This window comes from Plectropomus leopardus, chromosome 10 (genome assembly GCF_026936395.1).
Source record: "Plectropomus leopardus strain MGB_pleo_1.0 chromosome 10, ASM2693639v1, whole genome shotgun sequence".
Lineage (NCBI taxonomy): Eukaryota > Metazoa > Chordata > Actinopteri > Perciformes > Serranidae > Plectropomus > Plectropomus leopardus.
Genome location: NC_142185.1, coordinates 28,571,671 through 28,596,326, shown reverse-complemented (window position 1 = coordinate 28,596,326; position 24,656 = coordinate 28,571,671). Strand labels below are relative to the sequence as shown.

Here is a 24,656-nt window from a genome sequence, read left to right as displayed (position 1 = left end):
AACTTATCCACAGGCCAACAGATCACAACTACGATGAATTTGACAAAGGTGATATTAGCTCACTATACTACATTTGTATTGATTCTGTCACAGTGAATAGGAGGTACAATTTTCTAATAACATAACCAGTAACAAGCAAAACATTTTAACCTCCCTTGTACTGTATACCACACCCAATGTGCTGTGTGCCTCTGTGTGCATAAATGCATAATACTCATCCTAGATTCTGGGTGCCTTTGGGAACAATATTCAGGCATTAATCTGGAACATAATGTATCTGTGAGAGTGACAGCTTTTATCTTGTTTCATTTGTATTTATCGATCAGTCACCTTTTTCATTTGCTTCTGACTCTGGAGCTGCTGTGCATTTCCCCTGTGTGGGTTTAATAAAGTTTATCTTATCTTATATATGCGAACCGCATTTATGTTTCTGAATGGTTTCTTCTCTGCAGTTCTTTAATGGAAATTTCTACAGAGAAGGAAAGAGGAAATACCAGAAGAAGAAAACAACTGATCTGCTTGCATTTCTACATATACTCCTCTGATGATGCGGCTGTCTGTAGGTGGGGGTGATGCAGTAAATCAAAAATAAACTCTGACATCAAATGAAGCTACCGGTATGGACTACATTTATTAATATATATTCAACCTTCCTAGCTTAAAATATCTCTTGGAAGTTAAATGTTTTTCAAGGTAGACTTGACCAAGATGACATACCATAACATATGGTAGGATTAAATAGTATTATTACCAAATCTTTAATATTATTTTTAAACCATTAAACACATTTTTAGGAATATCAGGTATTCAAGTTTGGATAAGATAGAAAGTTGCATAATTGAAGCCTGAATTTTTTGGTCATATTTTGATATTACTTTTGAACTTTTACCTGTAATTGGATATTTCTACACTTTAATACTGCAAGTAACCTTCTTCAGTTGGCCATCTGTTACCAGGGCAACTAATTAAAGAACATGTTAATGAATAAAACCTGTACTTAAGCACAGTACTTGAGTAAATGTATTTAGTTCCTACCCAACACTGATAGTTACTACTTTCACTTTTGGAATTTTAGGTATATTCCTATATAACTTTTGAAGTTTTACCTGTAATTGGATATTTCTACACTTTGATATCCGAGTAACCTTCTTCCACCACTGGTTATCTGTTACCAGGGCAACACTGAAGAACACGTTAATGAATAAAACTGATAAAAGCTATCAGGTTAAACCTCCAAACACAAGAGCATTATAGACAAATGCACTAATTTGAACTTGACATTTAACAAATTGCTTGGTCCCAGTTGCCAGTCTGGGAACCAGTAACCCCTCGAAAACACAATAATGATGAGATAGTCATGAGTCTCGCTCCTCAGAGCTCCCGTCTGGGTTTTCTTTCCCACCGTACCTACAGTTAGCGATCCCGACAGCAAAGATGGCGGCTGAGCGGCGCTGAGCCTTCACCGTAATGAGTTACCAAATTTGGTGCATTTGCTGAGTTTTCTCCCGTTAAAGGAAACCGAGTCCATGCCGAGAAACTCGTCTCGTAAAAGAAATGTTGTGAGACTGCGAAGAAAATCTTTTAACGCGGAGTTAGCCACTACAACCCGATAGTTTTCCGCTGTAGGAGCAGGGTGTGCATCGCCGTAGCTAACCAGCCTGTATCGTCATTGTAAAATGGCTCCGGTGCAGATTGGGTCAGATGGGCAGCTTGTCCCACTCGGAGGTCCGGTTGTTTCGGGTCCACAGCCACCACCACCCGGGGCACCGGCCACACAGGGGGTCCGACTGAGCCTGCTGATTGAGTTTCTTCTCCAGAGGACCTACCATGAGATTACCCTGCTGGCAGAGCTGTAAGTAACGTTTTAGCATGCTAGGCCTCAAAGCTAACCAACCGGCGGGCTAACGTTTATCAGCTAAACTCAGAAGATGCTCCTCTTACGGATACTATATTAAAACATAACGAGACCATAAAGTTGGGACAAATCGAGAAGTTTGGAGATGATTATCATAATTTAAGATATAAAAAAAGTGGGTAACTGTTAACAAATATTGCTATGATATGTGAGTGGGCGTACCGGGTAAACAACACATCCTCATCATCTGTCTAAAGGACCTTAAAGTTATTATCAATGGATCGATATTCAAGATTTATGGTAGATGAAGTACCTTAAAGTCACACTTTAGTAAAAATACAGATAACTTACCGGGAAATGACTTTGGTAGACGTTAAAACCTCCTAGACTTTAAGTTGTGTAAAAGTCTGTGAGTATTGAAAGTAAAAGAACTGCTAAAAAGGCTGTTATTGCCAAAAGCCCCACGATACGATATCATCACGATACTTAGCTCTCGATATTTCATTTTATTCATTCATTTATTTATCTATTTCGAACATGTAAAGGAAAATGGAGAAATGATAATACAAACAAGCAGATGGACAAAAACTAAATTTTTACAGACAATGAAAACACAAAGCAAAAGAAATGGTGAAACACTGATGACTTGGCCTACATAAGTCATTGAATTTTAATTATTTGCTTCCCTATTAATTTAAACCTATATTCTAATTAACTAAACATTTATCCATTTACCCACATTCTCAAAAGTGACTAGAGTTACTGCATCCCTTGTATTATCAGGGACCATTTCAGCAGTAACCTTGCTGTGTTTTTTTTCCAAACATGTTTTTTCTCTCCACTAATTTATGCTGGGTGTTGCAATTTATAAGGCTGTTTTTTTTTGTATTTATTTGTTTTTCATCAGCATGCATAATCATCAAATTTATCTGTCATATTGTATCATATCAGTGATATCCACTATGAACAGTGCTGAGTTTAAGATGAATTGAGTACATAATATCTTCGTGATCTCTCTTTGATATTCTAAGTAAATGTCCGAATGTTTTCCTTTTTCCAGACTTCCCAGAAAAACGGACATGGAGAGGTAATGTTATATTTCTTTTACTTTTATTCAATAACTCATTAAGCCACTTATTCTGCTAGGTTGTTGTTTATACATTTTGTTTCAGTATTTCCCTGTTTTTTATTTCTTTTACAGGAAAATTGAGATTGTCCAGTTTGCCAGTCGTACTAGGCAGCTATTTGTGCGTCTGCTAGCCCTGGTGAAGTGGGCAAGCAATGCAGGGAAAGTTGAGAAGTGTGCGGTAAGTTGCTCGTAATTTGACTCCCTGCTTTGCTGTTTTTTGATAAAACATTGCAAATCACCCCGTGTCCATCAGAACACAAATAAGCTTATCTCTTTCCATGGTGTCCAGATGATTTCCAGCTTCTTGGATCAGCAGACCATCCTGTTTGTGGATACAGCTGATAGGCTGGCATCTCTGGCCAGAGATGCCCTGGTACACGCTCGGTTACCCAGCTTCGCCATCCCCTTTGCCATCGATGTTCTCACCACAGGGTCATACCCACGCTTGCCGACGTGTATACGAGTAAGTCTATTAAATCCCTTCTCTGTGGGCTAAGACTGCTAGTCTAATTGTAAGGATGGTGTGTGATCAAACTTGTGGTTTGGTGTGTCATCACAAATGTTTCTGTCTCTGTGTTTGTAGGATAAGATCATTCCTCCAGATCCCATCACTAAGGCTGAGAAGCAGACCACCCTGAGCCAGCTCAATCAGATTCTGCGACACCGCCTTGTCACCACAGACTTACCACCCCAGCTAGCAAACCTCACAGTTGGTAAGCAGCTTGTGTAAACCCACTATGGTACATTTATGTTAGTTTTTGATATATTATGAGAATATTAATGTATTTTGTATGTTATATTAATGGTATCTTTATGGGAAGGTATACAGTCTAGATCATCCTCTGTTGTCCTCTTACATTAATTGTACCTCATTATCTTATGAAATATAGTATTTATATTGAAACTAATTTTGTATAGTAGAATTGCACTTGCAATTGCCTTTATTGTCGATGTTTTGTCATGCACCTGTTTGATTCTTTGCTGATCAGTGCATGATTATTTAAAAGGCACACCTGTTGGCAATTAAGTACAGAGCAAATCTGATAAAGCAACATGTGTAGTTCACTCCTTTAAATTTTTATTATATTCACTCAATAAATCAAGTGTCAGTCTAAATATCTTATAATAATATCTAATAAGATCTTTTGGTCAATTATGTTAAATTTAAACTCTCATAATTGTACTATCAGGTTGTTTTAAACCCTATTGGTAATGAAAATGTCATGTTTTTGTGTTTGCGTGTGTGTTTTTTTGTGTAGCTAATGGACGTGTAAAGTTTCGTGTGGAAGGAGAGTTTGAGGCCACTTTGACAGTGATGGGAGATGACCCTGATATTCCCTGGAGGCTGCTGAAGTTGGAGATTCTGGTGGAGGACAAAGAAACTGGAGGTCAGTCATGTACTCATTCACCCCTATTGAACACCACAGTAGTTAAGACTAGCTGATTGACAATAAACTTAACTGTCAACTGGTTTGTCTGTCTGTCACTTCATTCCCACGCTCCTCCCCCCCTTCCCCTTTACATTGACAGATGGCCGAGCCTTGGTCCACAGTTTACAGGTAAACTTCATCCACGAGCTGGTCCAGGCACGTCTGTGTGCAGATGAAAAGCCCCTACAGGACATGTACAACTGCTTGCGTATCCTTTTCCTCATTTTTGCATTTTGTGTACGGCCTGCACAAAACCACTTGGCCAAAGTCCCAGTCTGATGTGAACTACTGCAGTAGGGCGGGAGTGTGTGTCGGAGCATATAGACTATTGACTGGTCAAGCGGACGCTTGCAGCATTCCAATGAGAAACACAGCTGCAGAATTGCATCCTTCTTAATCCCCCTCTTTTTTCATCCTTTAGCGACACAACCACCTTTTATTACTGACGGGGAAAAGGCAGCACTGCTTTCACTACAACCTGTCGCCCAATCAGGTCATGTGAGGTGTAATTAATACAGTACTAAGAAACAGATTTGTTTTTCCTGTGTCCACCCTTTTGTGCCAGCCTACTTTTTCTGCAAATTAAATGTCAACATAAGACACAAGTACTTAACATTTGTTTCGTCAGGCAGTGATAATTTAGCCATTTATAATGCTGCTGTAACCCATACAGTACAAAAATGAGAGTATTTGCTCTTATCGGGCCGCCAGACGCCTATCACTCTCCAGATTGTTGTAAAATGTAGACAAAAACAACAGCTTGTTAGCATTCATGCTAATATCAAAGACCCTAATCAAGCATGCGAGATGAGCACGACTGCTAATCACAATGCTAATCAGTACATCTCTGCTCTGCCTCTCCCCCACCGACGCCAGCAGTGCAGTTCACTGTGTCAAAGAGCAGTCTGTGTCGGGCACAAACACCCCTTTTCACCAACAAAGTGTATGTGTCCTGAGGATATGTGTGTGAGTGTGTTTCGAATGTTAACGGAGAGATGTGTATAGTACTTTTTTTATATCTCTACTCACCTGGTTGTGGTGTTTTCCCACACTTGTTTTTTCTTTAACTGCATTGTTTCCAGACTCCTTCTGTCTGTCACTGCAGTTAGAAGTGCTCCACTCGCAGACTCTGATGCTCATTAGAGAGCGATGGGGTGACTTGGTGCAGGAGGAGAGATATGTGCCTGCAAAATACCTCACACTCTCTGTCTGGAAGTAAGACTTGATTAATTTCCCTCATACATATATATATATATATATATATATATGTATGGACAAGAACACTGTATTGAATTAAAATCAAATGAAAACCCAAAATTGTGAATAAAAAAATAGTAGCATAATGCACATATTTGTACATACTTCTTATTATCTATTTATATTTTTCTTAAAAATGTGTATATGTAAGAGTAACTGTAACATGACACAGTTTCCATCTGGGGTTTTGATTTTTACTCTTTGCCATCTTTTTTCTTTGTTTCTCCAGCCAACAGGTTTTGGGTCGGAAGACAGGTACAGCCTCAGTACATAAAGTCACCATCAAGATTGACGAATCGGATGGATCTAAGCCATTACAGATATCTCACGAGCCTCCTCTCCCTGCCTGCGACTCCAAGTTAATGGAGAGAGCTATGAAGGTGAGGTGGATATACACGATGTTTTTGGTGTAATGAAGTGTGGGGCAGTTTTGCTCACTATAAAAATCTGATTTAATAATGTCTGGTTTCTCTCACCCATTCTTCAGATTGACCATCTGTCAGTGGAGAAACTGTTGATCGACAGCGTGCACGCTCGGTCCCATCAGAAACTACAGGAACTCAAGGCCATTCTTAAGACCAGCAATCCCAGTGACAACTGTATGTATTTGTTCTACGTTCTTTTCGTTGACGCAGTTATGCAGGCTAAAGTATCAGAAATATTTTCTCTCCATCTCTGAAACACTTTGCCAGTATTGACATGTCCATTGCTGTTATTGTCAGACTCTCTTTTAGATTGTCTTTTTCGACTTTTTTTTGAGGTTGCATTGCAGTGCAGATAGTCATTACCAATACTGAAATAGCGACTTTCTCTGCAAGGTTTTCCACCATTGAATCAAGCTTTTGTCATCTGAAGAGACTTGCGCACACACCTGTGCATTTGAACAGCCAATAGGAACGGTCTTATACTGAATTGAACCGTGATTGTCCAAAGTCTCCTGTCACGGGCAGCATTTTCTAAAGCCTTAAAATATCCAAGAGGAGTGGCAGAAGTCTAGTGTTCTTTTATACCACATGAATGAAAATATGCTCCTAGTTGGAAATGTTTTTTTTCCAATGATGCCAAAAATAAATGGCCTACTCATGTTTTAAACACGGGATATATATTGAGCAAAAGCACAAACAAGTCTTATCTCCTACAGCAGCTGCAGCCATGTACTTATCACTCAGAGCAGTTTAAGAAAGAGGCACTGAGAAAGCATAATTTTAACCTGAAAAAAATCTAATGGAAGTGTTTTCTTTGTCTTAATTATGATGAATTACATGTTCAAAATTCCCATTAGCTCTCTCATTCATCCTCCATTTACCTTCTGTTGATTAATGTACTGTAACCATGGTTTTGAGTCATCTGCAAAAGAGATACTTAAGCGTCTGTTTGTTTGTTTCAGCGTTCATCGAGACTGCATTACCCACACTTGTTATTCCAATTCTTGAGCCATGCGGTCGTTCAGAGTGCTTGCACATTTTTGTAGACCTGCACTCTGGCATGTTCCAACCCATGCTGTACGGATTAGGTAAGTAATCACAAACATTAACTCATGACCACTTTTTACGTTTGTTTATTATCTTGGCCCTTGGTTTTGGTGTTGATGTGATGTCTGTGATTCTTCTTTTATTGTTTGTATGCTCAGCTCTGTAAACATAAAACCCTGGTGTGTCGTCTCTCTTTAGATCAATCCATGCTGGACGACATTGAAAAGACCATTAACGACGATATGAAGCGCATCATATCTTGGCTTCAGCAGCTGAAGTGAGTCCACAATTTTAAAAAAGAGATGAACATGACATGCACATTCACAGCTGATGGTATGACGTATTCTCTGGCACAGGGGAAAGATAGCAGAAGCAGTTCAGAGTCAACAGTAGACGCCAGAGTCTGACGCCTGCTTGAGGCTTGTCAAAATTGACTAATAGCTGTCAGTAGCAACACTTGGCTAAGCAGGTGGCGAGATGGGTGTTGAAAGGGATTACCATGGCTCTGGATTGCTAGAGTCTTGCACTAGGGAACAGTGTGAATGCTGTGAGCAACAGCATGAGCAGTGAATCCGGGACTTTTTGCAACTTTGATTTCTCTCTCTCTCTCTCTCTGGCAAGGTTCTGGTTGGGGGAGCAGCGCTGTCGACAGTCTGTGAAACACCTTCCCACTGTGTGCACTGATGTCCTTCACCTGTCCAACTCGGCTTCACACCCCGTCGGCAACTTGTCCAAACAGAAACTCTTCATTAAGCTCACACGTCTTCCGCAGTACTACATTGTGAGTTCTCAACCAGCATATTTAAAAGTCAAACCAAAATTCCACGTTAAAAAGCTATGATCTTCTTTCATTTGTACGTCCTCCTTCTAATTTTCCACTGTGGATCTTTCCAATTCCTCACTTTCCTACCCGTCATCTCTTTTTTTTTTTTTTGTAGGTGGTGGAAATGCTTGAAGTGCCTAGCAGTCCCACGGCATTGCAGTACAAGTACTCTTTCCTGTCTGTGTCTCAGTTGGAAGGAGAGGACGGACCCATGTGTGCACAGCTCCTGCAGCATTTCAAACCCAACCTAGAACACCTAGTCCAGGACACAACAGGGAGAGGGCCTCGACCTGGGACCAAGAGAAAGGTAGCCGGTGCATTCATTCGTGTATTATGAAATACCGATTTTTTTCATCACGCACAAATACATAGATTTTTTCAAGGTTAAATATAGGCAGTTTGAACTGGCTCAGAAAATGTGGATTGGAAAAGTAAACAATAAATGCTCTGTCCTTAACCCTCAAAAACTGTTTGCAAGGTGCAGCTGACAAAGATATATTATACAATAATGTTCCAGTCATAATACAGTTATGAAATGCTCTGCCTCAGGGGGCCACATATGCAGCGCTACAATATAAACAAGTATAATTCAACTTTTGTTTCTACTGGCCAGCCTCTTGTGAGCATGTGGGCCTTTTATGAGTGTGAGACAAGCCTTTGCTAAGAGCCTGTATGCCTTGCTGGATACATTCATCTAAATGAATGTTCTTCAATGTGCATTTTTTGTCTCTGTAGGTATCTGGGGACCAGGGAGACCCAGAGCCAAAGAAGCCCAAGCGGTCTGGAGAAATGTGTGCCTTCAACAAAGAGCTGGCTCACCTAGTAGCGATGTGCGACACCAACATGCCTTTCATCGGCCTCAGAACTGAAGTAAGTCACTGTGCTCAGGAAGTTTGAATCATTCCTGTTAGACAGAAGCCTTTTTTGCACAGAGCTCTTGCTATAGGGCTGCAACAAAGTCCTTTATTTGCAGCGTAGAAGGGTCTATAGATGTGTCTTAAAAACATCAAGCATGCCAATTCCAGTCTTGTATTTTCTGACCAAAGCTGCATGTCTGTCTTTCTGTCTTTGAGTAGCTGTCCATCATGGAGATCCCAAACCAGGGTGTCCAGGTGGAGGGAGACGGCAGCAGCCATGCAATACGCCTACTCAAGTAATACACACAGTCACAAGCACACTTGCATTTATGCAAACATGATGACAGCAAAATGCTATTTTTCGTCAAAGTATGGTAAACTTTGCGGACACCATCGTGACGACACAATGTAATTGTTGCCTCCTGCAGGATTCCTCCATGTAAAGGTGTAGGAGAGGAGACCAGGAGAGCTTTAGAGCGCTCCCTACTGGACTGCACCTTCCGACTGCAGGGCAGAAACAATCGAACCTGGGTGGCTGAACTGATGCTGGCCAACTGTCCTCTCAACAGCACACACAGCAAGGAGCAAGGTACACACCACATACAGTGTCCAAGTTCATCACTAAAAGTCCAGAAAATTTTCAGTGAGATTAAAAGTGTTTTAAAATATATCCTGTCGAAAACAGGAAGCAAAAACATGACAGAGATGAATCATATTACACATAAAAAACAGAGAACAAAGTAAAACCATGAAATAAATTAGTGCAACCAACACATACTCACACTATATGATAAATATTTAGTAGGGCATGTCAGTTATTAATCTAAAAATATGGCCTTAATTTCTTAAATCAATCTTTCAAAAGTCTTAAAAATGCTTAGAAACGGAAAGAAGGATATTGTGAATATTTTTTTTCTGACATGCATTGTAAAATAAATAAAAATAATTGGTAAATCTGTTACTCAAATACCTTACAAAATACCTCTGATGTTACTGTTATGCAGAGGAACCAACAACACTTATACACTAATCACATCCAGTTGAATTATAAATTAACAAGCTTTTATGTGTTCTTCTCTGGAAAGTTTTAGCAGATCGTCTCTTTCAACTTGACCAAAAAAACTGTAAAATTTGTCCTAAATGTTGCATCTGCTCCACGGCCCAGCATCTAAACATCTGTCCCCTCTGTATCAGCCTCCACGCGGCACGTGTATCTGACCTACGAGAACCCTCTGTCGGAGCCAGTGGGCGGGCGGAAGGTGGTAGAGATGTTCCTTAATGACTGGAACGCCATCAGTCAGCTCTACCAGTGTGTCCTCAACTTCTCTCGAGCACTGCCAGGTACGTGCACGATCCTCTGTTCGGCAAAGTTTGCACTCTCGTGTAAATGAATGAATGACTGATGAAAGTCAGTCTATCTTAAATTATTCAGTGTGTTACTGGTCATTTGGTTACAGGTATATTGGCTTGCAGTGAAGGCAATACATGTATTTTATGTACTGTGTAAAACAAGTATTTTTTCCTTGTTTTGTTGGCCTGGTTTCAAATTTAAAGCCCAGAGTAACCTGATTTACTGTAGCCAATTTGAACAAATGTAAACTTGCACAATAAACACATTGTGAAAGAATGATTTTAGCGCTCAGGAATTTTTTGAGTTAGTTGCAAGAGCATATCAGTAGAAAACTGCCCTTAAAGATGTAACTATCAGTTTTTCTTTATTAGTGCCTTTTGTGTTCATTGTTCAGTTTGTTTGATAACAGAATTTGGACATCCTTTCATTTTTCTTTTTTAAATTTAAACATTTTGTTGATTCTAGCAGTATACTGCAAGCAGCAGAAAGACAAAAACTGTTCTTTAATGTCTGTATATTTATTGAAATATTCAAGAACTCCATTGCATTGCATATTTTCCTCCTATCATGCAGTCCTTATGGCTAAAACTAGAGTTTGTAATCAATAGTGTTGAATCAGTACTTGGCAAAAGAATCACATATATCTAACTCAGCTGCACATCGTGTCTGCTTCCCTCCAGAGATGCCGTCTTACCTGAGCCTGTTTTCGGAGGTGCGGCTGTACAACTACCGTAAGCTGGTGTTGTGTTACGGCACCACCAAGGGCAGCTCTGTCACCATCCAGTGGAACTCCAACAGCCAGCGTTTCCACCTCGCCCTGGGCACTGTGGGCCCCAACTCTGGCTGCTCCAACTGCCACAATATCATCCTCCATCAGCTACAAGAGATGTTCAACAAGAGTCCCAATGTGATGCAGCTGCTGCAGGTACTTTGGAAAATGCAGCTGTAACATGGACATGTGCACTTGTTAGATTAAAGTGATAATTTTAAGTGATTTTTTTAAAAGTTTGTTTTAAATCTATTCAACTACCTGATAAATGGTGCATCTAATCAGTATATTGACAAAGTTATATTACAGTTTTCCATAAATTTCCTTGTATTTTGTGAAGTTTATGCTTTTTACTTGGCTCTAAAAAGTACTTGCAAACATGAATTTGTCTTCTCAGTCATGTTCTTTGTTTCTCCATTCAGATACCATTATGTACATTAACTTAGGTATTCTGTGTAACGTTTCTGTTTGTCATCTTCTTCAGGTGCTCTCTGACACGCAGGCACCTCTGAATGCAATCAACAAGCTACCAACAGTGCCCATGCTGGGCCTGACCCAGCGCACCAACACTGCCTACCAGTGCTTCTCCATCTTACCCCAGTCACCCACACACATCCGCCTGGCCTTCAGAAACATGTACTGCATTGACATCTACTGCCGCAGCCGTGGTGTGGTTGCCATCAGAGATGGAGCCTACAGTCTTTTTGACAACACGAAGATTGTAGAGGGCTTCTACCCTGCTCCTGGACTCAAGGTACACCAGACTTATTAGTGGCATGATCGAGTAATGGAGTTAATCTGGGAAGCGAAATAAGTTTCTTAAGCGTTTTCTGTTTAAACTTTCAGACAAAAAAAACGGTCACTTTTAGTTCTAATAGGCTTGCATTTGTGAGTTTGAGTGTTATGGTCAGTTTACCCAGAAACCAACAATTCACTTACTTACTTTCTTAGGAAAGGTTTGGAGGTGGCATCTGGTGTGTCTTCATTAAGTTAGCAATCACTTGCATCATTATGGTCAAACAGCCACTGCTAAAGCCGCCTGTATTCTCACCTTTAATGCATTGAAACAGTCCAGGACACATGACTGTCAGCTCATGGTCTCCCCCGGGGGGATATTCATAGTGTCACAGCAGCAAAGACATGCATGATACAGTGTCAGCAACAGTAAATAAATAAATACTGAGATGAAATGCAACTAGTAAAGAAAATAAAGGCGTTAACACAGGGTAAATGCAGGAATGGAAACAAGATTAATTGGATAATATTCACAGGAAGTCTAAAACATGTTGCCCGTCTCCCTTATGAATTAAAAGATCTGACTAAATTGGGAGGGAAATTACTTTGTTCCTGTTCAATTTTATTTAAGGACAACTCTGACAATATATATACTGAAAATCAAGCATTTTTAGTGTATCAATTTGGAAATGTCCCTCATTTGTGCCCCTTATTTCTAAATGCTTGAGGTGTAAACTCTGGGAAGTTAGAAATGTTCCCCGCCAGCTTCAGAGCTAAGTAGCCAAGAATTGTATTTTTTACTTCACAATTAATGATGCTGTTTTATTTTAATTTTTTTTATATATTTGTTTTTATATATTTTCTGTTTATTACCAAAATTATTATTACAGTTAAAATGGAAAAATACGAATGGGTTGCACTGCATGTTGATTTAAGTGGAATTCCCAAATTTTGTGCTGGTGCTGCTAAAAGTTTCAGTAGGGAGCAACGGTGCTACCGTCTGGATTTCTGCAGAATCACAGTTGTATGATCCCGTTCCTCTCTCCCCCTGTGTAGACATTCCTGAATATGTTTGTAGACAGTAATCAGGATGCTCGCAGGCGCTCTGTCAATGAAGACGACAATCCGCCCTCGCCAGTGGGTGTCGATGTGATGGACAGCCTGATGAACCAGTTGCAAGCTCAACAGCCGCCGCAGCCAATGAGAGGGGGCGCAGGAGGTGTCTACCCTCCTCTCACATCACCGCCGCCAAATTACCACGCTAACGTGACTCCCTCACCGTCCATGATGCCGACCCAGTCGCCAGGTAAAAAATAGCTCGCTCAAGTATGTGTGAGTGAATGACGTCTGGTGTTGTTAATGATCACACTGCTGCCATCAACGTCCCTGCTGACTTTTCGTTTTGTTGCAAGAGCAAATTGTGTGAATGTGACGGAGAACGACGAAGAGCAACCACGTGTGCCCTTTTTGATTTTGTGAAACCATGAGATCAGTTGTGTTTCTCATGCAACATACACACACACACACACACCTCACAGCCGAGAGGGAACAAAGCATGCATTTAGTCCTGCGCCTTTCCATTCCTCTCCATCTCAGCCCACCAGCCAGAGACTAAAGCCCTTCCGCCCTGCTTTAGCATGTGTGTGCATGAGTGTGTGTGAGGAGAACTTGTCAACCTCAGAGTCTGACGAGTCCTTTGGTGTGTATGTGTGTGTGTGTGCAGGGAACATCCATGCCTCTGGCTCCCCTAGTGGAGCTCTGAGGGCACCTTCTCCTTTCGGGCCCACTCCGTCTCCGTCTTCTCTGGGCATAGCCATGGGACAGACCAGCTTTGCCAGTCCCCACGGTAAGCAGCAGGGTGGCCGTAACTTCTGGCCTTGGTGGTAATTCTGGTCTGCTGGACACGGGCTGAATCGAACATCTCAACTTTACACTTCTAGGCTGCAGATATTAGCAAACTATGACAAACAGCCTGTAGTTAGTGGGCACACAGTGGTGTATTAATCTGTGTTTATTGTTGTACGGTAAGTTGTTTTGTTGCTGATGGCTTTCTCTCCTCGACTCCAGGTGCACTGGACCCCAGCTCTCCGTATGCCATGGTGTCTCCCAGCCATAGGGGCCAGTGGCCAGGCTCACCCCAGGTCTCAGGGCCTTCTCCTGGGGCAAGGATTCACGGCATGTCCCCTGGTAACCCATCGCTGCACTCACCTATCCCTGATCCTCATTCTCCACGTGCCGGGACCAGTGAGTAATGCTTTCTTATGCAGCTTTCCATTCAAAGTCACACTTTGGAATTTACAACTTCAAAGTGTTCCCACAACACCAAACATGAAGATAAATAATGACAGTGACAAACTGGTGTTTCTGTGGCTAGTCCATGGACAACTGCACCGTCAGCGGGGCTGCCTCTTATTAGCGAATCATCTCTCCAGCAGTGAAATACTTCAGTAATATCGGCCAATATATCAGTCCAGCTGAAAGTATTTGAGTGTTTCTCTACAACCTCTCTCTCCTCTCTGTCTTTGGTTTAGGCTCACAAGTCATGCCTACCAGTATGCCTCCACCCCGCAAGCTACCTCAGCGCCCCTGGGCTGCCTCCATTCCCACCATCCTCACCCACAATGCCTTGCATGTGCTTCTGCTCCCCTCACCCACTCCCTGCCTGGTGCCAGGCCTGGCAGGAAGCTACCTCTGCTCGCCACTGGAGCGTTTTCTGGGTTCAGTTATCATGAGGCGGCACCTGCAGAGGATCATCCAGCAGGAGGCCAATGTAAGTGTTGCACAAATCATCCTGATTTGGTGTTCTGCCCTCCCCTAACTTCATTTACTCTGTCAACTCTCCTCCAGTTATCGATTGTGAACTCTAATGAGCCAGGCGTGATCATGTTCAAGACGGACGTACTCAAGTGCCGCGTGGCTCTAAACCCAAAGAACTACCAGACACTTCAGCTCAAAGTCACTCCAGAGAACACAGGTCCCTGGTCGCAGGAGGAGCTCCAGGTGCTGGAGAAGTTCTTTGAGACACGGGTAAGAAAAAGCAGCACCCACTTGAAGCCTAATTCAGAAATTTCAAGTCTATGTTCATGCATAGTCGGATCGTAATCTAAAATATGGTACTATATTGAAAACGTTCAAAAGTTAAGACTTAATTTAACAGAGATAACCATAAAGGACACTCGGAGAAACACATAGGATAAGATGGGATTCACTTTATCAACTTTATTAACAACAACAACAACAACAACAACAGAGCCACTAAAGACCAACAAGGCAGTGGCGTGTCCAGACTTTTTTTTTCGGGGTGGTCCAATTGTGCTACTGACATATGCAGGAGTGGCATTAAATATGGGTGCTGCTGTGGGCACACGCGTCAGCATAGCTTTAATTTACAATTTATGTGTCCTCTACCCAAACCTACTTTAATTGCTAACATTGTAGTGTCTTACATTCCTGTTTATGGTTGAGTTTAAATGATAAATAGACCTACCAATCAGAATGACATCACACTAAAGTAAAATAACACTTCCTTACTTTATTACAGAAATTGCTCCTTCTCAAGTAAATAGTACAACAGCAAGTAGAAAGTGCCAAAATAAAGTACCAAAAAATCAAAATTAATAAGCCTGTGTGAACAAACTTTTCAATAGTTTGATCAATTTATTTGAATGTAAAATAAGACAAGCCAGACACTACTCTGACACAATACTGCCTGTCAGGTTTAAGGCTGAATTGAACCTATAAACATAATTGAGTTTACTCTTTAAAAAGTTTAAGTTGGCTCGACTGATAGCCAGTCATAATGGGGTGGCCAATCAGATTTCAGGGGTGGCCTGTGCCATCCTAGGCCACCCCCTGCATACGCCCCTGCAACAAAGTCGACAGTCAAAGGGCAGGGATTTCATACAAAGTGCAAAAGAGCTGAATACCATCATATAAACAGTAAGCAGATAATAACAACAAAAGTCATACCTGCATACACTGAATGAATAAATACAATAAAATAAATGGATGATTAAGAAAGGACAGTGCATCAGTATTGCATGCACTCATGTTGTTATTTTCTCATTGGTGCATCTTTTGTCGTCCTCTTTTAGGTTGCTGGTCCTCCCTTCAAATACAACACTCTGAATGCCTTCACAAAGCTGCTGGGGGCGCCCACTAACATCCTGAGGGACTGTGTGCGCATCATGAAGCTCGAACTGGTGAGTTGCTGTTTCTTTTTTAAGAGGAATTAACGTTTTGATGCAATGATCATGAAGCCCAGTGATACTGGATAATTCTCTGTGACTCTTGTGACTGTGTCTGCACAGTTAATCATGCACTTTAAAGCAGAGGTCGACATATTATCGGACTGGCTCAATATTAGGACCGATATTTTGCATTTTGTAGCTCTGTATCAGTATTTTATTTTATTTATTATAAAATTAATTGATTAAAAAGTGCAAAGAAAGTGTCATCATGGGAGGAACTTTTACTTTGGAAAACCTCAGGAAGCTATTTTTATTTTTTCATTTAAATTTTCACTTGACTTTATAAAAAAAAGTTGCTGGGATTTTGCTGTATTTGATGTTGAACGTCATGTATGCTTCTCGACATATTTTCCATCACTATTTTATTTTATTGTTTTTATTCATTTAAGTACTCTTGCCCCCTTTTTTCTTTTTCTTGCACCTATTTTTTTGTTCATGTAATTATTTATCTTTTTTTTTATAATTTTCTTTATTTATTTATATACTTATTCATTTTTTCCCCTTTCTACGTGATTTAAAGGTCCTCATGTTTATTTGATTGTGTATTTTGTTTTTGTATGTTCACGAAAAAGACAAAAAAATCAAATTGTGGCAGCCTGCCGCTAATACATCAGTGAATGGGAACAGTAATATAACGTGCCTTTTCTCTGCAGTTCCCTGACCAGGCTGCACAACTGAAGTGGAACGTCCAGTTCTGCCTCACCATCCCACCCAGCGCTCCTCCCATCGCTCCTCCTGGAACCATCGCTGTGGTGCTCAAATCCAAGATGCTCTTCTTTGTAAGTCTCAACAGAATCTCACCGTCAGCTCTCTTTAACAGCAAAAACCCTTTAAACAATCTGACCCTGTGTGTGTGTTTTTGTTTTTGTCTCACAGTTGCAGCTGACTCAGCGCATCCCAGTGCCGCAGGAGCCAGTGAGCATCATCGTGCCCATCGTGTACGACATGGCCACGGGCCTCACTCAGCAGGCCGACATCCCTAGACAGCACAGCTCCTCCGGAGCCGCGGCGCTCATGGTCTCTAATATCCTCAAGAGGTTCAATGAGCTGCATCCCGCCAGACAGGGTGAGACACTCACGCTGATCATCACTGAATAATTCACTGTACTGAAAACGTATCAAATTTGCCAAACTGAAACTGGCATCAAACGAAAATACGGGTGTTGTCGACGGCCCCTAGGGCCACCACAAAGTCCTTTTTTATGCCTCCTTTTGTTATTATACCAGCAGCAGCATGCCAATCCAGTGCGTGACTTAAGGTGGTATTGTGGCATTGAGTCAAAAGAGGTGTGACGAATGTGACATGTAACACAGCAGCGTCGAGCTCTAGAGTGACATGTGACATGCTTCAGCAGCGTTATAATAATAGCATAACATGGCTATAACAATCATTTACTGTCTCTGTTATATGATCTCGTCTTCTGCTCGCAGGCTAAGGAGCTCCCTGAACTCTATGTTGTCATAATTTGCCGACATAACAGCTGATGTTAGTGTCGTAGTGCTCGAAATCAGTCGTGGTTTCAAGACCACATTTAAAGGGTCCTGGTCTCATCATTTGACTTGGTTTTGTCTCAGTCTTGGTCATAGAGGACTTTTAATTGAGACCGGTCGAGACATCCTTTAAATCCAGCCGATCACGTAAGTCATTTGCAGTTTTTTTTTTTCCGTCCCTGATGACGGCTGCCACCCTGCACTCCTGAGGGAGCAGATCCATGAAGACGACACAAAGATAAGCAGTGTGGTTGTTTGGGAGCCGAGATGCCAATTTGTCTGCATTCAAGTATGGCTACCTTAACCACAGAGAATTCATTTGCAAAACACAAACAAAAGAAAACACTCGGCAGAGTGCGAGTCCGGCAAGGCAGCGCTTACTGAGGCAACATTTTACAAACTTTCATCGGTTAAATTGGTTTCAGTTTCTCATTGTTTGCTTTTATTCGTGCATATCAATCAGAGGAAAACTGTTTTGGCGCCGTCTCAGCCCTTTAAAGTCTTGGTCTTGTGTCGCTCTCTGCGCACTGGTCTCAGTCGAGTCCTGGTCTGGGTTAGTATGGTCTTGACTACAACACTAGCCGATGTTCTTTGAGTTTGCCGATAATTACTAACCGCTACTTTTTTAATTTTGATAACTTTTTTTGTGGGTTGCACACGTAAATGGACTGTACTTATATAGTGCTTTTCTAGTCTCATTGACCACTCAAAGCGCTTTCACACTTCATTGTCACATTCACACATTCACACATTCACACACTGGTGGCCGAGGCTATTGTACAAGGTGCCACCTGCTATTCAGTGGTCATTCACACACTCTCACACTCCAATGAAGCAGCATTGGGAGCAATTTGGGGTTCAGTATCTTGCGCAAGGATACTTCGACATGTTGCCCAGAGGAGCCAGGGATCGAACCGCTGACTTTCCAATTAGAGGACGACCCACTCGACCCACTCTACCCCTGAGCCACAGCTGCCCATTACACGTCATCAAAACATCACACCTGTGCCGCCCATGAAGCCGTCCTGCCATGTGTTCAGTTCACACAGACATTCATTCGGCGGTGTTACTGCCTCCGTTTCGACACAACTCTGTTCCCCCTCTGCGCGACTGCAGCTTAAACACAGCACAGTGAGGCAGAATATCATGAATGTCCCGCCTTTGAAGAGGCAGTGTAAAAGTGGCTGATATGTGATGTAAAAACATCGTTGCTAACACTGCGTATTTTCTGTCTGTCTTTCAGGAGAGTGTACGATATTTGCTTCTGTTCACGAGCTGATGGCAAACCTCACTCTACCCCCCGGCACTCGTCAGTAGAAACTAGTTCAGAGTCCTGGAACTCAACTGGGGTCCCTTTGAGACCGAGAACGGGTTCGTCTCTAAGCTGAGAAGAAAACAAGAGCAACAAATGTGGTCCCAAGATGTCAAAACCCAGCATGTGTCTTCTCTGCTTCAGCCACTGTACTGTTTGACCTGATGTGTAATTGCTGTCATTGAAGGGAGTTAAATATGTTCTGCTTTGGACCACAGTCTTTATTCTCACAAGCTCACAAACCATTGAGGCAGATCGTGGACGAAGGGTGGCGTTTGATGCAAAAGGATATAAATGTTATTTTTTTCCTCCAGCTGCACTTGTAAACAAGATTATCTATTGAAATTAAGGTTGTTTACGAAAATATGTATATTGTTGTATATTTGAGTGTTGAAAAGATTCAGGTGAGTTAGATTTTTGCTAGAGAACTGTCTTCTTTTTTTTTTATACCGCCAGACTGATATTATTATAGTATCAGGAGATATATTCCTTAGCACACTATTTAAATGTTTTCTTGCCTTTACTTTGTCGAGACCTCTGCATTTTTATTTCAAACTTTCACTTTGGATACTGTAAAACTGTGACAAACTTTATAAGCCAGTTGTATTTTATTAAGACCCATTCTGAGTCCTGATTGAAGGATTTGAGACTTCCTGTCTGACTTTGCTATTTAATAAACCAAGCCCAGAGTCGGTTTGTGCTTTGAGGATCTTCCACTGGCAAGCTTGCCTGAAACGTTTGAATTAGAAAATATCTGTCTTAAATTTGGTCAAAAAATATTTTGAAAAAAGTCTTAAAAAGCTTAAATTTAAGTGTCTTATACCTCTAGACACCCTGTTAAATGATAAAGTGGGTGGAGGAGGTGTGCGTTTTAGTCGCTTTATATTATTTTGGGTAATTACTCTAAACCAGTGCATCATGTTTTATGAACTGATCATAATCTGAAAGATAACAGTAATAAATAGAGCTGCAGTGATGAAGTTTTAAGTCAGTCAACAGAGAATTAATAGGAAACTATTCTGATAAGCACTGAGGTGTTTGAAGTAGTCATTTACCACTTCCAGCTACTCAATTTTGAGGCCAGGCCAGTTTATTTATATGGCATATTTCGGCAACATGGCAATTCAAATTGCATAAAAAATCAAATGCATCAAGACAAAGTGCAATAGAAACACAATTAAAAACCTATAGCCTTAAAGAAAATAGCATTTTTAAAAAGCCAAAAATTTCTAAGACAGGTCTAAGACACGTAAAATGACAGAAAAGGTCGTTTTCAGACCTCTTTTTTTATTTTGGAGAGTTTAACCATGTGAGGAAGGCCCAAAAAAAGGGACTCAACATGGCCTCTAGAAGGTCACGTGACAATATGAACTCTACTGTCTGTTTCTTTAGAGCCCTGGCCTTTTTTAGGTATCGCAACATAGCTGAAGATGTATTGTGGTCGTTTAAAAAGCCCAAAATGGGTATGTTACCTTAAGGCAACATGGTAACGTAGAGGGTTAACTGAAAGAAACCCCAAGGAAAAAAGAAAGAAAATTAAAATGTTTATTTAAAATTGCATATAATGAAGATAATAATGAGCAATGTACAAGTACCTTTCAGTTGTACTTGAGTAAATGTACTTTATTTAATAATATTGATGATAATAATAATAAACTTTATTTGTAAATCACCTTTCATACAAGAAATGCAGCCCAACATTATTTACAACAAAGGAATTAAAGAATTAAAAAGACATAATAAAATCCACAATAAAATATAAGATAAGATCAAAATAGAATACATAGAATGCATCTTTACATGCATAAAACCCTCTTGGTAATACTAGTAAAAGCAAGATGAAAATTAGGATTAAAAATTGAATGCACAGAATGCATACCATAACATGGAAAATAAAACCCCTTGAGATAATGTTAATTAAAATAAAGCTAATTAAATGCATAAAATTGAGGAAAATGCAGAATTTGCAAGAGCTGCAGCAGTGCATAAGTGCAAAGCAAAATGCAAAGCAGATATTTTCCTCCTCAGTCAGGTGTGTCTTTGTTGCTCTGCATCCTCACCAAGTGATGCTGAGCTCCTCATCCCTAAAACATGACATCATTGAGAGAGGCTCAGTCTGTGTGTGGGGGGGTGAGGGGGCGTTCAAAACTGCAAATCACAGACTGTGACTGCACGGCTGTTGTTGCAAAGGGCGTGGACATTGTTTTTTATTTTATCACACAGCTACATGGATCCTGTTGGTGTTATTAAGGATGCAATCTTCACCTCGCTGCTGCGCGTGAACACCTGCAGGGAAACGACGGAGAAAACACTGTATCGGCTTTTATTCACTCTGAATGAACGTTTGACACGCGAATGCACCCTGGAGTAGATACTTCCGACCAGATGCAATAAGATAAATAAGTAGACTCTTATCTGTTTTTCTCTGCAGCCTGACTATTTGCTTTCTTATGGCTTTTATCAAACATTTAGTAGATTAATAACAATCAGCCGGTTCAGGTCAGAAATGGCAGTGAGGACGTCTGAGCCGCTCTGTCAGCCGTGCGTTTACCATGAAGCGTTCAAAGGTGAGTCCCGGCATTGCACTGGTTTTTATCTCCATATGTTGACATGTTTTGTGGTTTTCGCATGTTGGAGGAGGAGTGCGCTCTGCAGGAATCATTTCAACCACTCCCCTTCATCCTCATACACCTCCGTGCTTCCGGGGACCTGTAGGATGGATGACACATGCATGTTGTTTTATTAGGCTGTGAGTTTTTAACAAAGGTGGTGGTGATGATGTTAGGCTGGTTTCGTGTCTTTCTGTGGTCAGTGGAGTTACAAGTGAAGAGACCTCTGATGCCAGTCCAGCTGAGTCCAGAGCAGGTGGGCCTGGAGATGTTGTGTCTGTGCGGGCAGCTGGATCTTCTCATCAGGGCGCAGATGCAGCAGGTAGAGTGACCCAAACACTGAGTGCATTACTTACACCTTTTCAGACATTTATCTCCACTTCCTCCTTAGTTTTCATCAGTTTTCAGTCTGTCAAGTAGAATCTAAAAGGACCGTCCACCACAAAAACAAAAATGTATACTTTTCTTCTTATTTCAGTTTCAATTTTATTTATAAAGCCCCTAATCACAAATCACCATTTGTCTCAGAGAGCTTTACAGCATACAACATCTCTCTGTCCTTAGACCCTCACTTCGACTAAGGAAAAACTCCCCTCAAAAAACCCTATAATGGGGAAAAAATGGTAGAAACCTCAGAAAGAGTGACTTAGGAGGGATCCCTATTCCAGGACGGCCAGGTGTGCAATAGATGTTGTGAAAGACAATTAGATTAAAGTAGATGAAAAAATTAGGAGAAAGAGACAGGGGGAGAGATGCACAGCAACAATAACAGTAACACTAACATATAACAATAGTAATAGACATAAAAGTTAATAGATGTAATTTATGATAGCATGTAATATTCCATGCAAATTTTGAAACTTATGTATGTGGCAATAACAATCATGTAATAGTGGAGACGTGACTAATGATAATGGCAGTAGAAGTTGGCTTGGAGCAGGATCACAGCATCAGTTTAACCAGGACCCATGATCCAGGCGCAGCCACAGACAGGACCACAGCACCAGCACAACCATGACCACAATCCAATGACAGCAATCAAACACAGCATAAGAGTTGAGAAGTCATTGCCAGTTTATTCATGCTAATTTAAGTCCCAGCATGCCAAACTTTGCCAAAACTTTTAAATCCATTATGCAATCTATTCTGCTATTCATAGGCATTTCACATCTCCTTTAATAATATGAGCGTATTAATCAAAGTTTACTTTTTACAGTTTCAGGAGCAGTTAGGACAAGGCTGCAGCCCAGAGGAGTCAGACACTTTCCAGGCTCAAGGATCAGAGATTCTTGACCAGATGCTGCAGTGCCTTGAACATCTACCAAAGCCTATGCCACAGCTGGAGGTATCACATCTAACGATTATGTCCAAATAAAACTTTTATGGCATGCCGTTGAGTACCAGGATATTCACGTCATATAGTTCTCCTAAAAATGAAATAAGAAGACTGTGATTTAAGCTTAGTGTTACATGCTGTCACAGAGATCAGAGGGGTTGTGTGTTTCCTCAGGACTACCTGGACATGATGGGTCTGTCAGTAATGTTTCCTCGTGTAGAGGTGTTCCTCATTCAAGGCAGCCCAGTGGACATGCTGGAGAGGCCGCCTATGGACGGTAAGAGGATATAAATGTATCCCCAGCCAGGACGAAGAAGCAAATTTCAATCTGCTATTGTTTCAGAAGACAGATTGCTAAAATTCAGTTCAAGACATGTTAACAAATAAGTGTAAAGCTGTCAAAAAGCAGTCTTTTTTAATGTAAAAAATAGATCTTAGCATACACCCAGCACAGATACATATGGTATCTATAATATAAATAACTTTTTATCATAGTTGCTGAAACTACATACACACAGTAGTACATGTTGTAGAGATCAGATCACTGTACAGTTTTATAATTAGAAAGTTTGTTCCATAAATTAGCCAGTGCTTCGTTTCAGGGCTGTTTCTAACATAGCTGTTGGCTCACAAACGTTTTCATTTTACAGCTAAACAGTACACGAAAAAAAGTTCCTGAAAACATTTGAGGTGTGAAATCAGCAATGCACTGGTAAAATCTATGATGCATTGTTATACATTTAACTACCCATCAAAAATTGGCTTCAGCTTCACTTTCAACTACATCAAATGCTTCTAACACCCACAGGGGCAATTCTGCATGATGAATACTGTGACTCTTTTTACTTTTAAGTACATGTGTCTGATTCTGATGTACTTTAACTGAAGTAAGATTTTGAAATACTTGTTCTTGCAATGGAGTATTGTTTTTACATGAAGGTATTGCTATACTTACCTTATGGGATTTTTGAATGGGATTTGCGATTATCCCCAAAAATAAGCTCTTTGATGAACACAGCTTTATGACACTTACATGTTTTGTTTAGCATGATAATATTCACAGATAAACTAAGTTTGTGTGTGTATGGAGGCGTAAATGAAATCGCCAGAAGCAAAAAGCTATCGTTAGGCTATACACAAACTGCATCGTGGTCCCACGACTTAAACGTCACAACTACAAACACTCTAAAAACACGTTAAAAGACGATCGAAAAATAGCATAAACGGATAAATCTACAAGTTGGAGTGCGACTCTGTAAAGCTGTAAAGTCGGACAAGTTTAATGAGTTTCGGTGTCCGGTGTGATGACGTCTAACGTCCCCGACAAGCACTGTAGTCCCAATTAGCCACTTGTTAGAAACCGCTTTTTTTAAGACGAGTAAAACCTTAAAAGTTCATAAATGTATTTTATGTTGCAGAACAAAACATCTAAATATCTTTAACCTGCGTTAACCACAGACCTTGTTTAAGGCATTTTACCGAAAGCCCATTCAAAAAACCCAGAGACTTTAAGACGAGGGAACCGGACGTGCTAAAAGGCTAACGGACTTCCGCGTTTTAGGACTCATTACTTCCCCTCTCTGTTTTCCTTCACCACTGGTTATAGACTGGTATTGATGCTCTCCCCACGTTTTTAATATTCACATTGTTGTTGTTGAAACTATACAATTCTTTCTAATCACTTTTCCAATCATCCACTCTGGGTGTTAACACGATTTAAACACATTCCCAACTAACGTGAGCTCTGCTTTTCTGCAGAATACTACTTCCACATCGCCAAACTGAACCAGCTCCTGGTGCTGAGTCAACAGCTGGAGGAAGATATCAGGCACCTTGGAAGTCATAAATACATTGCGCACCAGCTCTCGGTTATTTATGTAAGCAGAAAAAATCAGAACTATCATTTTTCATCTTTTTTCTATCACGCATCAGCCTCCGTGTTTTCATCTCATTGTGAGTTTTTGGTGTCTTTTTTGCAGC

The 24,656-nt window shown here is 40.8% G+C and overlaps 2 protein-coding genes across 3 annotated transcripts in view; both read left to right on the top strand.

Annotated features, from left to right (window-relative positions):
• The first annotated feature begins 1,398 nt into the window (after positions 1 to 1,398).
• med14 (mediator complex subunit 14) lies at positions 1,399 to 19,423 on the top strand. 2 transcript variants are annotated; one of them, XM_042494791.2, is made up of 29 exons: positions 1,399 to 1,852; positions 2,916 to 2,942; positions 3,057 to 3,162; positions 3,274 to 3,447; positions 3,568 to 3,697; positions 4,244 to 4,372; positions 4,515 to 4,622; positions 5,497 to 5,629; positions 5,901 to 6,051; positions 6,159 to 6,270; positions 7,059 to 7,184; positions 7,342 to 7,420; positions 7,765 to 7,924; positions 8,082 to 8,273; positions 8,702 to 8,836; positions 9,043 to 9,119; positions 9,252 to 9,412; positions 10,018 to 10,164; positions 10,855 to 11,099; positions 11,428 to 11,697; positions 12,735 to 12,984; positions 13,402 to 13,524; positions 13,746 to 13,922; positions 14,210 to 14,448; positions 14,526 to 14,705; positions 15,773 to 15,880; positions 16,582 to 16,707; positions 16,805 to 16,994; positions 18,663 to 19,423. In XM_042494791.2, the coding sequence occupies exons 1-29, from the start codon at positions 1,677 to 1,679 to the stop codon at positions 18,734 to 18,736; spliced, it is 4,305 nt and encodes a 1,434-aa protein (XP_042350725.1). In that variant the 5' UTR covers positions 1,399 to 1,676; the 3' UTR covers positions 18,737 to 19,423. The 2 variants fall into 2 exon arrangements, with proteins under 2 accessions (XP_042350725.1, XP_042350726.1); XM_042494792.2 differs by lacking the exon at positions 13,402 to 13,524 and having other exon boundaries at positions 1,400 to 1,852.
• Positions 19,424 to 19,557: 134 nt separating this feature from the next.
• LOC121948738 (uncharacterized) overlaps positions 19,558 to 24,656 on the top strand; it is a 5,869-nt gene continuing 770 nt past the window's right edge. Inside the window, exons 1-6 of the mRNA XM_088083503.1 lie at positions 19,558 to 21,298; positions 21,544 to 21,662; positions 22,557 to 22,685; positions 22,851 to 22,953; positions 24,435 to 24,553; position 24,656. The exon at position 24,656 is cut by the window's right edge and continues 145 nt beyond it. Coding sequence (XP_087939629.1) covers positions 21,238 to 21,298; positions 21,544 to 21,662; positions 22,557 to 22,685; positions 22,851 to 22,953; positions 24,435 to 24,553; position 24,656 — 532 coding nt within the window. The 5' untranslated portion in view covers positions 19,558 to 21,237. The remainder of the gene's footprint in view (positions 21,299 to 21,543; positions 21,663 to 22,556; positions 22,686 to 22,850; positions 22,954 to 24,434; positions 24,554 to 24,655) is intronic.

What these genes read in the sequence shown, in the direction of transcription:
- med14 (XM_042494791.2), top strand. Translation starts at nt 1,677, where the DNA reads ATGGCTCCGGTGCAGATTGGGTCAGATGGGCAGCTTGTCCCACTCGGA. An exon ending in TAATGGAGAGAGCTATGAAG is followed by an intron (nt 6,052 to 6,158) that starts GTGAGGTGGATA and finishes CCCATTCTTCAG; the next exon opens with ATTGACCATCTGTCAGTGGA. An exon ending in TCATCCAGCAGGAGGCCAAT is followed by an intron (nt 14,449 to 14,525) that starts GTAAGTGTTGCA and finishes ACTCTCCTCCAG; the next exon opens with TTATCGATTGTGAACTCTAA.